The 13,594-nt window shown below is 41.0% G+C and overlaps 1 protein-coding gene across 9 annotated transcripts in view; it reads right to left on the reverse strand.

Moving 5' to 3' along the window:
- ENOX1 (ecto-NOX disulfide-thiol exchanger 1) overlaps positions 1–13,594 on the reverse strand; it is a 494,357-nt gene that overhangs the window by 120,089 nt on the left and 360,674 nt on the right. For 6 of the 9 annotated variants that reach the window (XM_045376966.3, XM_074021927.1, XM_015439217.4 and 3 more), the window contains one exon: positions 3,230–3,336. The exons of the other annotated variants lie outside the window; for them this stretch is intronic. In XM_045376966.3, coding sequence (XP_045232901.2) covers positions 3,230–3,336 — 107 coding nt within the window. The remainder of the gene's footprint in view (positions 1–3,229; positions 3,337–13,594) is intronic. 9 annotated transcript variants of the gene reach the window in all.

A 13,594-nucleotide genomic window follows, 5' to 3' on the forward strand; every position in this document is an offset into this window, starting at 1 on the left:
CAAACAGATGCCTTTTCTTTTGTATTGCACATGGTCATGTAGGGGTTATTGTTTTTGTTGCAGTGGTTGCTTTAGCATCATGTGTAGAGCCACAGATCTTAAGATCACATCTTACTTTCTCCACTTATTAGGGGAGTGGCTACAATCAAGTTATTTAATTTATTTGAGACTTTGTCTATTCACTCACAAGTGAGGAATAATAATACAAGCTGTTTGGATGCAGTAGCATATGTGAAAACTCATTGTAAAGAGTAAAGAATCACACAGTACATTTCTTACTACTGTGCCTAAAATCAGAACACTGTAATCACTTATGCTAAGTATTTATATTATTATTTTGTATCAAGGTGGATATTACATATTTGTGAATCCTTCCTTACTCATTCTGTTCTCTCACATCTACTATCTTCAGAAATACTTAAAACAGGGAAAGCCTCCATTATTCTTTTTTCCCTCTGTAAAGTCTCCAAATAAAAATCAAATAGTTAAAATAATTTCACGTTATGATCAATAAACATATGAGTAACAATAAAACTAAATTATTACAACTAATTTATTAGGGGCGTGACTTTAAACATGGTTCCAGTGCCCATTTGATGGACATGCATATATCACTCCATGTTGTGGGTTCTCTCAATTCTTTTCTCTCCTTAGCTCACAGATTTTAACTACCGCATGATGGAGAGGAAACTATTTATTGCTAACAGTATTTGAATGGTCAGCTCTGTACCCTGGGAATCACCCTTGCAGAGGACAGGGAAGGGAGAAAGCAGAGAGACAAGGTCCAAGATGGGGTGCAGGGGCACCAACCAGAGGCAGCCCTGAGAGGCCAGAGGGATGGCAGACAAGGCCTCCTTATTTGATTATGCCACCCAGAAGAAAGAGGTGCCAATTCCATCTTAAATAACACCATCAGGCATTGGAGGCAGGTGTCACATGTGATTAGTGGGGAAATTTTTAGGCTGTGGACAGCTAATTTTTCTACTGACAAAGAGCCCAATTCCCAAAGAGGTGGCTTGAAAACACTTGAAACAAGGAAAAGTCAGGTGGAAAGAATAAATGAGGCTGAAAGGGCCTGTTGTTTAGTCCCTGCGATTAATGACAAACTGTCATATGGTAGTTGTTCTTGTGGGAAAAGGTGGTGGAAAAGAAAAAAAAAATTGAGGAGAAAATGCTGAGGCTGTTTCCACAGGGTGCCTCTGGTTCAGCATTAAATCACTAGTACACTCTAATAAATCTGTAGAGGTGTTGCAGATAATTAACAGATGCTGTACATGGGAATGTGGGAAAAAATCAAGCCAATTATCAAGCTTATACGCAACTGAGAAATCATCCACAGTGTTAAATTACCAACTGGTATCTAATCAATTAAGCGACATGCAAGAGAAAAATCACAGCTAATTTAGAATTCTGGGTCCTAATGTATATCAAAAGAGGTGGGGAAAGTACCAGGAAGGCACAAAGACCCTTCGCAGGAGCACCTTTGACAGCTGCACTCCATGTGTCCCTCTGGAGCATCATTTCTGTCTCCTAGTACCGAACAAAGCAAGCAGGCTTCCTTAGACCTGCATAGAAGCCTTCACACATCCTGCTCCCCACCACATGCGCGCGGAGGAGGCAGGGTGAAGCGAAGGTGAGAAGCTGAGGCAGACGTGGCAGGAAGCGTGATTCGGATCAATATGTGACATTTGCTGACACTCACATTCTAATGATGGCCTTTTTATGCTCAGGTTTATTCGGTAGCAGGCCACCGGCCTTTCTCTCAACATTCCTTTTAATCACGTTTGGTTTTTATGTGAAGAAATAAACAATTCACAGATTGATCATTCCCAAATCTGAATCAGAGTTTATGGGCTCCAGTTTGTGTTTTCATAACCCTCAGTTTGTATATTGCATCACAAACAGAGGACTCTTTTTTTTTTAATCTTGAAAATCAACCTTGACCTGAGTCTTAAGTCAGAGTCAGGGAGAACATCAGGTAAGCACCCTGCATTTTTCTGGTCCCTGAAAAATTAAAGAGAAATCCCACCTCTTCCTTACTCATAATCTTGAACAGAAAAACAGAACTGAATCAGTCACCAACCACCATAGGCATTAGTGAACAAAATAAAAAATGTCCTTCTTAACAATAAATTGCACTAGCATTTTAAGCGTCACATTATTGTGAAGTCATTCAGTATTCACCATAATAACAGTGATAATAAAGAATTCATTTGGTATTCATGTGGATGTTACATCTAGTGCTATTGGTATTCAACTGTAATTTAGCATTAGTTAATGGGCACTTAAAATGCTACCCAAATGATTGATCCCATAGTACTTTGTGATTCCTCAAACTCTATATAAAATACTTATTTTACAAGTGTGAGTCAAAATCATTAAATAAATAAACCTTACCTTCCGTAAGTTTGGGATTTTGAAAGAGGGGAATATCATTTAGAGAACTTTAATATTAACATGCTAGAGATGGAGCGGCATCCAAATGAAAAACATTCTTTCATTAAAAAAAAGAAGCAAAGACAGTATACTTACTTTTAAATTACAGGTTCAAAGCGTACACTACTCTGTGGGGTTAAAAATAACAGCTGGACGACCAATGACTAATGACACATTTTGGTCCTTCTAAGTGGCAAGGAGGTCAAATTCTCGGCTGTTCTCTTGGGGGTAGATACTCACACTTCACACATGCATGGATGCTGATGGGTGGACCCAGCTGGCCTAGATATTCACTCCCAACACTTACAACACTGGCTCTGGAGAGAAGTGTAATAGGACTTAACGGCTAGCACAGGGGACTCAGATGCTCCTTATGATGAGAAAATATGGACGGAAAGGCATCCTTGTCCAAAGAGTAAACTGTCATCATCGCATAGAACACTAAAAAAAACCCCTCTGTATTTAAAAGCCAGTTTTCTATTGTAAGTTTCATTTTTCTTTAAAATAATTTGCTAGGGAAAGTGTCTTGGTTGATTTCTGAGATCTTTATTATGAATGGGGAAAGTTATTTTCTCCCATTGCAGGGGAGAAAAACACTCTGTTCCTTAAGTGTTAAGTCAGCTGCTTTTCTGGACAAGGAACAAATCTCAGCTGCATTTGGAACTGACAGTGAGATCAGACAATGGCAGGCGGACTGCCCACTGTAATAGAAACCATCATGGCTGCAGCCATGCTACTCTCTGCCAATCCAGCTGTGTGATGGTGGTTAAAAAGTAATAATAAAATCACCAACCTCAGAATGCTTTCGCCAAATGTCTATGTTCTTGCGCTGGGCTTTCGAGAAATGGTCCGAAGCTTTTTGTCTGGTAGAAGCGTTGAAAACGGCCACAATCTGCTCAACTTTGGTGAACAAGGAAGTCAAACAAGACAAGTAATTTATGTTGTGATCACTATAGGGAAGCAAAGCAAAGACACTAGGAGTCTATGGATGATGTCACAATAGAAACAACATCATCAATATCCATCCAATTTGTGCCTTTCGTACTTACATTTTAGCAAGGTTGGGGATGTCTCCCTTCAAGTCTGTCTCCATAACTTTAGGTTAAAACAAATTCTAAGTATGACTGGGAAAAGGGCCTGGGCATCTACTTGCAAGCATTCTTTAGCTGTTGTTTCAATATGTGATTTGGTCTATCTATATACCTAGATCTATAGATATATAGACACTGGTGTTGGCATCCAGATATATAGACAAAGTAATGCCAGGGTTGGGTGCAGAGAAGTGAAGCCAGGGAGAAGTGGCTGAACAAGGAAGAGCCAAACATATATCATTTTCTCTTTTGGTCTCTATCTCAAGGACTCAGTCACAGTCCTCTCAAGACATTATCATGTCCAAGTTCCAAGTTGGGACAATGAATAGCCGTGCCATACCTCTCCTCAATCTCAGGGGGTCATTTTTCCTCCTTGGCTCCTTTTTCTCCCCCTGTTGCACCTACTGCAGCCAGCCCTCCAGCCCTCTGGCAGGGAACAGGAACCATAGCCTCTACCTCAAGACAGACCAAAGCTCACCCAACCAGCGGCAATGGCATGCGGTCTTATTTCAACCACCATATGGCGCCCTCCATAGCTCCTCATGATCACATTCCGTTATCACTTTCACAAGGCTCCCCGCCCTCTGGCTCCCAAACCACTAGAAGTTCTAACTCTATCATCTTGACTTAATTTAATACTTCTGCTGCTTCCAGGCCTGGTGCCACTGGACTGGTAAATGTTGAGGGTTGTGAACAAAACTACATAGACAAAGGCATGGGTTCTTAGTAGTGGGAATTATGGGTGGGGCCAAGTAACTGTGGACTTAATCTTGTTTAAACAGTTACTGATCCAGTAAGCATGAGATTAAGGAAATTAAAGCACTGAATTAATCATATGATTAAACCTGAACTTCTAAATTTTTAGTTAAGAAGGCACACTTAAAATTAGCTTCTCAAAGATTCTAACACCCTATCAACATAAATCTTTCATACGTGATTCCCAAGGCTCTATTATAAAAAAGGACATCAAAGCTCTTCCAAATCTTCTGGTGTCCAAAGAACGTTAAAGAGCAATAGATTAATCCCCACAGAAGAACAACACTTGGTGCCATAATTTTTAAAATCAGCACACAAAATAAGTGTATGATGCAGCAGAAGGAAAAAAAGCAGATTCCATTCACTTACAATATCGTGAATACTTTTCTATGCTGATGAGCAACTACTTCTCAATCTATGGCTGATTTTCACAGCGGGCTTTTATCTTTTTGCTATTAATATTTTTTACTATTTTCCACTTCAGGAGAATCCCAACCCCAAATCTCCTTATTTAGCAAAACCTGTCATCATATCACATGATGAATTTATTTCACTCAATTTTAACAGGAGGATTTGCCTTCGGTTTGGCTCATACTCTCCTTGGGCACACGTGGCTTCCCTCCTCGACCTCAACTGGAAGAACTAAACACCAGACTAAACACCTGGGGCTGCTCTCAGTGCTGCTCTTCAGCTGACCACTGACCCTTAGTGCTCTGGTTGGCTGCCCTGCAGCACAGCCAGCAGAGGAGAGAGAACCTGTTCCAGTGGACTGCTGGGGCTTTCTGCATGTTTTGTCTGTACACAGGCTGGGATAATTGGGAATTTCAGCTGCCTTCTGTAGAGGCAACACAGAACAGTCAGCCCCAAATTTAGGCTGGCAGGGGTGGTGATCAAGAGGTTATTAAAGAGTAATGGGCTTCGTTGCTTATAATAACAGACCTCTTTGGCATCATTTAGAAGAGGAAGAACTATGATGTCCTGACAACAGTCCTGAGGGGAAAGGAAAATATGGGTTGAGACTGAGTGTTTAGGTGGTAATAGTGAAAATTCTGACATCAATCATAGAAGGCTGTTAATAAAAATGAAACACTAAAGAAAAGTATATCTGTTCATAAAAACGTGTAAGGGGCCACAGAGAATGAAGGTAAGGAAGATCAGTAATGCACCTGGAGGAGTACAGAAAAGAAAGAACTAAGAAGAAGGACCCAATGGCCCAATAGGGCACAGGTTTAGGGGTAAAAGGAGATTCCCTAATATCTACTCAAGCCATGTGCTATTAGATATTTGCTGTTTGTGGCTAAGTGCCTCAGTTACTTAGAGCACGTTATTACCATATCCCAGGGCATAAGTTCATTCATTCATTCAACAAACATCTGGATTCCTACTAGCTACCAGGAACTTGACTAATTGCTAGAAATATATGATCAAGGCCCAGTCCTGTCCTTGATGCAATCATAGTCTCAGAAGAGAAAGAAAGACAAGCAGATAATTATTCTATGTAAGAGAGGTGCAGACGACAGCTTTGACGACCCAGAGAAGAGAAGAGAGTAACTTAAGTAGATAGGTGGAATGAGAAAACATTCCACAAATAAGGCAACATTTCTGCCAAGTCTTAAATAGCGAAGTAATGCTTGCTTGGCAGAGAAGGCAGGGGTGGCCTGTTCAAAGGCTGGTGTAGAGCTGTGGGAGGAGGAGTGAAAGTAGCTGTGGGGCTGGGGCTGGGGCTAGTGTTAGGTATGAATCAAGAGGGACCATGTATGCTAACTCTGATTGGGAACTTTATATTGTAGGATTGGCTTGGGAGAAATTACAAAGGAATGAATTAAAGCAGAGGCTCTGGCGTGGAGTGTGGCACAGGCAGTCATGTGACAGGAAGACTTGATAGGAGGAGGCAGCTGATTTGCTACATGGGAGGAGGAAGAGTGGTGGGAGGTACCACGATGACTGGAGCTGGGAAGTACATCCCAAACTACGAGAACAAGCACCGGTGGAGGGCTGAGAAAGAAGATAAGGAATTTGCTTTCGGACATGTTGAGTTTGAGATGCCTGAAGACCATCCAAACGGAGCTGAAATATGGATTAGGGGTTCAGAAAGAAGTCAGAATTCAAAGAAATATGTCCAACATTTTCTGGGCCATTCTCAATTTCTTGTATTCTTTTTCAATAGGGTAATGAATTAGATGTAAAACTCAGTGGGATTTAATTTTATACTTATGAACTTACACACTTTTTTCCCTATACCAATCAAAAAGCAAAACAAAAACAAAACAAAAAAATCCAACAAAACCCCAATAACTGTGTAACTCAGCTTATATTTGGAAACCACCCACAGTATTCACAAAGCCCAGTTTGCTTCTCTCATTGCTGGACACACTGTCTCTGAACCAGCCATTTGTCTTGCAATTGAAAGTTCTTGGGCACACATGAAAAAGGACTCTGGAGAAGTGCTTGGATCAGCATTAATTCATCATCATTAGGCAAAAAGCACCTCTAAGAGTATGCCCTAATGAATGTCATTCAAAGACAGCATATTTTTAAACTCATAAATCAAGATGACTACTAGTATTGATGTAAATACACTATTCAGTGCTTATAGCAGGAAACACCAGAGAGGAAGTCCATGAATTAGATGACCACTTACTACCTCTCTGCTATAATTCATACTACTTACTCTATCTATATACAATAAAACCTGTTAAGTAGTTACTATCTGAACAGGCTCCTCAAAACTTTGCTTCTCAGAGAAAGATATAACCAGCAAACAAGGTGGCACTGGCATTTGTCCAAAACAAGCAGCTTATAGAAGTTGTGCTGCAGGTAGAACAAATTGAAACCAACTCCCTACCCAATGCCTTCACCACCTTAGTGGTCTACAGAGTGGTGGCCAGAGGCCCCACACAATCCTGTATCAGACAAAAAGCATAGATTCTGTTCTGATTGCCACTTACTTATGCAAGAAAGTAAACTCAAAAATTTTGCAGGTAAAGGAATGTTTTTTCTTTGAGGGATAACATTTTCCCACATCTTCTAATAGCAACTGAAAGAGCTCTCCATCAGAAAATTTAAATTTACCCCTCACACTTTGCAAATCTTTCCCCCCAATTCTGTGTTTTAATTGTTTTGCCTAAATTAGGGATTTGAGGAACATAAGAAAATTAAAAATGATAAATTCTTCAGAAGTAGGCCTGAATGCCAGTCTTAGATATCACAGTAGAGTCCCTAGTATACTCAGCAGCTATCAATGACCCTAAGGGCAGGATAAACAGAGCTTTGATGAAGTTGCTAATCACTCCATACAGCTGCAAACCCTCACTAGTGGTTATTTATTACCTTACACATGTGTATGAGTGGAGATACATACACTCACCTAGCATACATACATTAAACACATATATGTATATATTCTTCCAATTTTAAACAAATCCATAAGACTAATTTAACAACTTTTTTTTTGCGCTTTTCCCCACCCCAAAATGTTTGGACATTTGCTGAGTTTAGAGCATACTTCTTACTGATAGAGAAATTTACAGACTATCATGAGAAGCACTGGTCCTTAACCTTCTCAGGGAGGGAAAGCTCAGAACAGGAGGACATCCATTTAGCCAGGACAGACCACACTGAAGCAAGCCCCCTGGGAAAAAGCAGCCACTGGGCACAAAAGCTCAGATTTCTGGGCTGCACAAGACTCCTGAATTTTGAGCTCTGGGCAGGAACGCATGGGAAGTGATGAAAGAGGAAGGTTAGGGTCCTCCAGAGAGCACAAATACAGCCCTTTTCCCTTCATGTCCTGCTGACTGCATTGTTTCTCACAGGCCCGGCACCTCTTGTATTCCTTGCTCCAGCTGAAGAGCGGTGAAAGAGCCTTAATTCAGTTCGTGTCCCAAATATCTGGAGAAACTGATCAAGTCCTTACAGGCAGTAGGCTTGCCTAAATAAAGTACCTCAAACAAATCTTCCAAGCTTAATTTTTGTTTTTTAATGCTACTTGGGCTCATGATAGAGCCTCAAATCTGTAGGGTGAAGAGGAAATTTTTTCCCTTTAAGGAATAACCTTTTCCCAAATCCTCTATGAATAGCCCATGAGAGATTTTGAAAGGCATATGACACAAATGAAATTGTTGACCGCTCCCACCCCAGCTTGTTTTTGTTGTTTTAAAATACTCATAGCTAGGGAGGAAGGGACAGAAGAAAAGTGTAAGGCTTTAGATGTAGTGCTGGAATCGGTGAGCCTTGGCTCTAGACTGAAGAATTATAATGGAGGGAATGCAGTAAGTGATTCTAGCTCTCAGAATACCCAGAGGAGCAAGACAAAGTCCAAGGGAGGAGCGGTAAGTGTCAGACAGCACGTTACAGGAAGCTGCTGCTGTAAAAGAGATTTCCAGGCAGAGTCCTGCACAGATACTCAGGTCCTGGGTCCTGAGCATGAAGGAGCTGGCAGTCAGCCTGGCAGAAAGCCCAGGAAATAGACAATGAATACGGTCAAACCCATACTTTAAGGAGGCATGGACCGGAATTTCAAATTGAGCAGGAAAAGGGCATTCTGGGGTTTTGTCTTGAGATATGTAAAAAAAGCTTCATGTGACATTGTGAGTCCATTACAGCCCTCTTAAAACCGAGGCCAAAACACCAACAGCAGACATCATATTTCTGAGCTTCCCAGCTAGAGGAGACCAGATACTTGTTTCTTTTAGGGCAGCATCCCCAATGTTTTTGGCACCAGGAACTGGTTTCATGGAAGACAGTTTTTCCATGGACAGGGGGTTGGGGATGGTTTTGGGATGAAACTGTTCCACCTGAGATCATCATTAGTTAGACTCTCATAGGGAGCGCGCAGCCTAGATCCCTTGCATGCACAGTTCACAATAGGGTTCGCGCTCCTACAGAATCTAGTGCCACTGCGGATCTAACAGGAGGCGGAGCTCAGGCGGCAATGCTCACTCACCTGGTGCTCACTTCCTGCTGTGCGGCCCAGTTCCTGACAGGCCACAAACAGTACTGGCCCGGGGGCTGGGGACCTCTGTTTTAGGGAATGGAATTTGAATAAAGAGAAACCTACTGATCACAGTATATAAAAAATAGGATGTTTTAAGCAAATTTCAAGCAGGCAAGAAATGATCAAATTGTTCAAATAAAACAGAAAGATATTAGGCATATAGTGACTTTTAAAGTTTTGCATTGCTCCAAGTATACCCCAGGGAATTGTAGAGCCCTTTATTGATGCATATATTTAAAAATTTTGAAAGTAACAAAGCAATCCATCAGATTATAAATCTAATAGTTCCTCAAAATATATAGCATTTATTAAGCTTTTTAAATCCAATAAATCTCCTGCCTAGATTACCCCTACTGACTAAATGAAAGTAATGTATGTACAGAAGAAAAAAGGGACAATCTGAAAAACAAAAGTCTACGTTCCCATGTTGACAACTCTACCAATTTCTCTTTTTAAAGGTAACCAGTAACCACTATTAACAGATCCTAGCACATCCATCCAGAAAATAAGGTTATGCATCCAGTACAAATGGTGTGTATTTTTCTATGAGAAACCTTTTCACTTACACAAAGGAGCTAATATTATATACACTATTCTGTACCTTGCTTTTTCCACTTAACATATCTTGGAAATCTATTCATATGTATGTTATCAACAAGGCTGCTATAAACATCTTCCAACATATCTTCTGAAATCCTTACATAAATATCTTTATAAAAAATTCTTAGCAGTAGAAAGGCCAGATAAAAGAGCACCTGAAGTTTTCATTTTAAAAGGTACTGGCAAGTTGCACTCTATGTCCCTGAAGTGTTTTTCAGTTTGTTTCTCTTACCCTTTGCCAACAGTGCATAATCAAATTTAACTTTTGCCATTCCTCATAGATGAGAAAAGGCACGAATTACATGGTGACCAACTGTCTGCATCAGTAATATATATGTTTGCAGTTTCCATTACAAATAACAGAAACAAGTCCAGACTCATTGAGCCTGCCCTGTATTCAGTCGTTGGCTCGATGCTAAAAGTCATCACACAGCTGTAGGAGGAGAGACCTGGTTTCTGGGGATCTTTTCTTTTTTGTGACCCTCAAAATGGCAACCTTCATCTCCTCTGGGTCTCCACTAACTCCCTTAATGGTTATGAAAATCATATAATGGTGGTAGGAGATTTCTTTCTTTTGGAGACGGAGTCTCACTGTCACCCAGCCTGAAGTGCAGTGGCATGATCTCGGCTCACTGCAACCTCAGCCTCCCAGGTTCAAGTGATTCTCCAGCCTCAGCCTTCCAAGTAGCTGGTATTACAGGTGCCTGCCACCACACCCGGCTAATTTTTGTATTTTTAGTAGAGACGGGGTTTCACCATGTTGGCCAGGCTGGTCTCAAACTCCTGACCTCAAGTGATCCACCCGCCTTGGCCTCCCAAAGTGCTGGGATTACAGGCGTGAGCCACCGTGCCCAGCCCTGTGATAGGCAATTTCTAATTACTTAGCCCTTACTGGGCCAGGCACCATGCTTGATGATTTAAAACAGTAGTTATCAAAGTGTGGCTCCTGGACCAGCATCATCAGCATCACTTGAGAACTCACTAGAAAGGCAAACACTCAGACCCCAGACCTACCGAAGCAGAGACTCTAGGGATGGGGCCCAACAGACTCTGCTTTAACAAGCTCTCTGCATGATTCCAAGGCATGCTGAAGTTTGAGAACCTCTGGTGTAACACATTATCTTAGCTAAGTTTTCCAACAACCCTCTGAGGTAGGTGCTAGTATGAATGCCCATTTCACTGATGAAGAAACTGAGGTTCACTGAGATGAATATTTACTTGTTCAAGCTCATATATTTAGAAGTGGTGAAGTTGGGAATGAAAATTACATCTGTCCAACTTCAAATCATGTATTTATACCCATTTCATGACGGACCAAAGTCTTATGAGCTCTGTGGTATGTGATGTGCTAGACTTTGTACATATTTGGATAAAAAGGGCCAAATATGCAGCTCGTCCTTGAGCTGCTCAGAGTCCCTGGGGAAGACAACACATACATGATTGAATCGCAAGATGAGAACTGCTTAAGAGAGCTGCAGAGGGCACTGAGGGAGGCCAAGAAAGACTTAAAGGACCCCTTGGCTGAAACTTGCAGGTAAGTTGAATTTTCAATGCAAACAAGCCAAACATTGGAGGTTGTGATGGGGCAGGAAGCTGCATTTACCTCTCTACAAAAGTGTATTGAGGAACATGAGAGCCACAGTGCAGAAGAATCAAAGTGTCTGGAAAAAAAGGTCCCTACTTCTTTTGTGTCTACCAGGCTGGAACCAATTTCTCTCAGTGTATGCCCTCAGCCTTCTCATTTTGTCTAAAATCCAGTCTGTCCTACTTTTTTTGAAATAAAAGTCACTGAATAAGCCTCAGCAGGTGAAACTTAGACAGGTGGGGCCAAGGGAGTGTTTTCACGAATACAACACTGTTTTGGGGTTGAATGTAGAGGGGAAGAGGGAGTTGGGAAACCTGTGTTGGTCAAGTCTTAGCTCCATCACTAATTAGCTGTGTGACCTGAAGAAAGTGTCCATCTGTTTGAATCCCAAGGCAAAGGGGGCTGGACTAGACCATTCTGAATCTTCTTTCTGGCTCCGGGAGCCTTTAGAACAGGGCTTAGCAAACTTTATAAGGAAAGGAACAGACAGCGATTATTTTTGGCTTTGCAGGTCATACATCTACCTTGCTATAGAAGGTGTCTACCCATAGAAGTGGTTTGTCTCCTTAAATAGAAATCCTCTCACTTTGTCTGTGGCTACTCTTTCATGATTCTCCCCAGGTTCAGTTTTCTTTGGTTGGAAAACAAACACTAAGTTGTACTTCTCTTTCGGTTATGCAAAGAGTCAAGAACACATCACCTCTGCTTTAAAGTAACTTTACTAACACCTCACTTTTCCTCAATTTGAAAGTGTCCTGGCTTTAAAAAATCTTTGTAAATTTTTTTTTTATGCATGGATTTTGTCCAGTGTAACTCAGAGACCGTTTCCCAGAGTCCCCCAATGCTATCAACACACACTCCCCTCGCCTGACGTTGGGCAGTGGCTAGAGTCCAGTCCTAGACCTGGGCTCATATCAAAGTGACAGAGTTTTCATCTTTAGCTCCCCGAAGTTATACCTTTCCTGAATTGCTGTATTTTACTTAACATGCACTCCAATTCTTTATTGTTCCAGAGTGTAAGACTTGATTTCTATCTTACATTTTGGTTTTATTAAAGATATTTTTTTAAAAACATAATGATTTGACTCAGTATATATATTTTCCATGAGACTGAAAGGAAGAATACCAAAAAAAAAAAAAAAAAAAAAGATTCAGTTCTGGCAGACATAGTGTCCTCCACCATCACCTTTGGCATCCTGTGAAATAGAACATTCTGTGCTCATCCTTGATGTTGGAGTTTCTATACAAATTATTTTCTCTGGATATTTATTCCCTAAGACCAAAGAGGTATTTTTTAAATGGAAATAATGTTTCCAGCACTTAATGCGTTGGCAAATACAGCCATCAGTACAATTTTGAGGAGAAACAGAAAACCTGTCACATTGCTAAAGCAGTTACGGGGAATTTTTTTTCCCATGGATGAACTACAGCAATGACTGCTACAGACATGGGAAAACATTTTAACACTTCATAAAATTCCTTTTTGACAGCAGGGGACATAGAAGCCAAATTTCCCTTGATGGAAATAAAAAATGTTGGCTGAGATGTTCCTAAGAAGTAAATGATTTCAGAAAGCGTTTTCAGGCAGAAGAAATGTGGACGAGGACACCAATCTGCCTAAAAGGGGGATCACAGTACACAGAGATCAGAAACCCCTCACATTTCACTCTAGCACTTAGCACACAACCTGACACTTGACAAATATTTGTGGAATGAATTTAATCATTCATTCAGACACTCGAGGCTTTTACGATTTTACCCAGGAAGATAGATGAGGGCGTGACAGTGGAGAACTGTCAGTGCCCTGCGCAGCTGTCTTTGACAATAATTCTGACCAATCTTCAGCACCTGCAGAATCCAATGCACATAATCTCAGGGTCGAAATGGGGCTTAAAATTCACAGAGTAGCCCAAGAGGAGTAACCTTCACAGCAAGGTATAGGCAGAGCATTTGCACGGATTAATATCTGATCACCTGTTCTATGATCACTTTAGGAGCTTTGAACCTCATGGTTGGGTCCTGGAAGATACCTGTATTTAGATATCCAGAGATGATAAAGGATTCACATGGTTGATATGATAAGAACTGTAGAATCTTAAGGGTGGAAAGGAACCTTAGGGGATTATATGATTA

This window comes from Macaca fascicularis, chromosome 17, assembly GCF_037993035.2.
Source record: "Macaca fascicularis isolate 582-1 chromosome 17, T2T-MFA8v1.1".
NCBI lineage: Eukaryota > Metazoa > Chordata > Mammalia > Primates > Cercopithecidae > Macaca > Macaca fascicularis.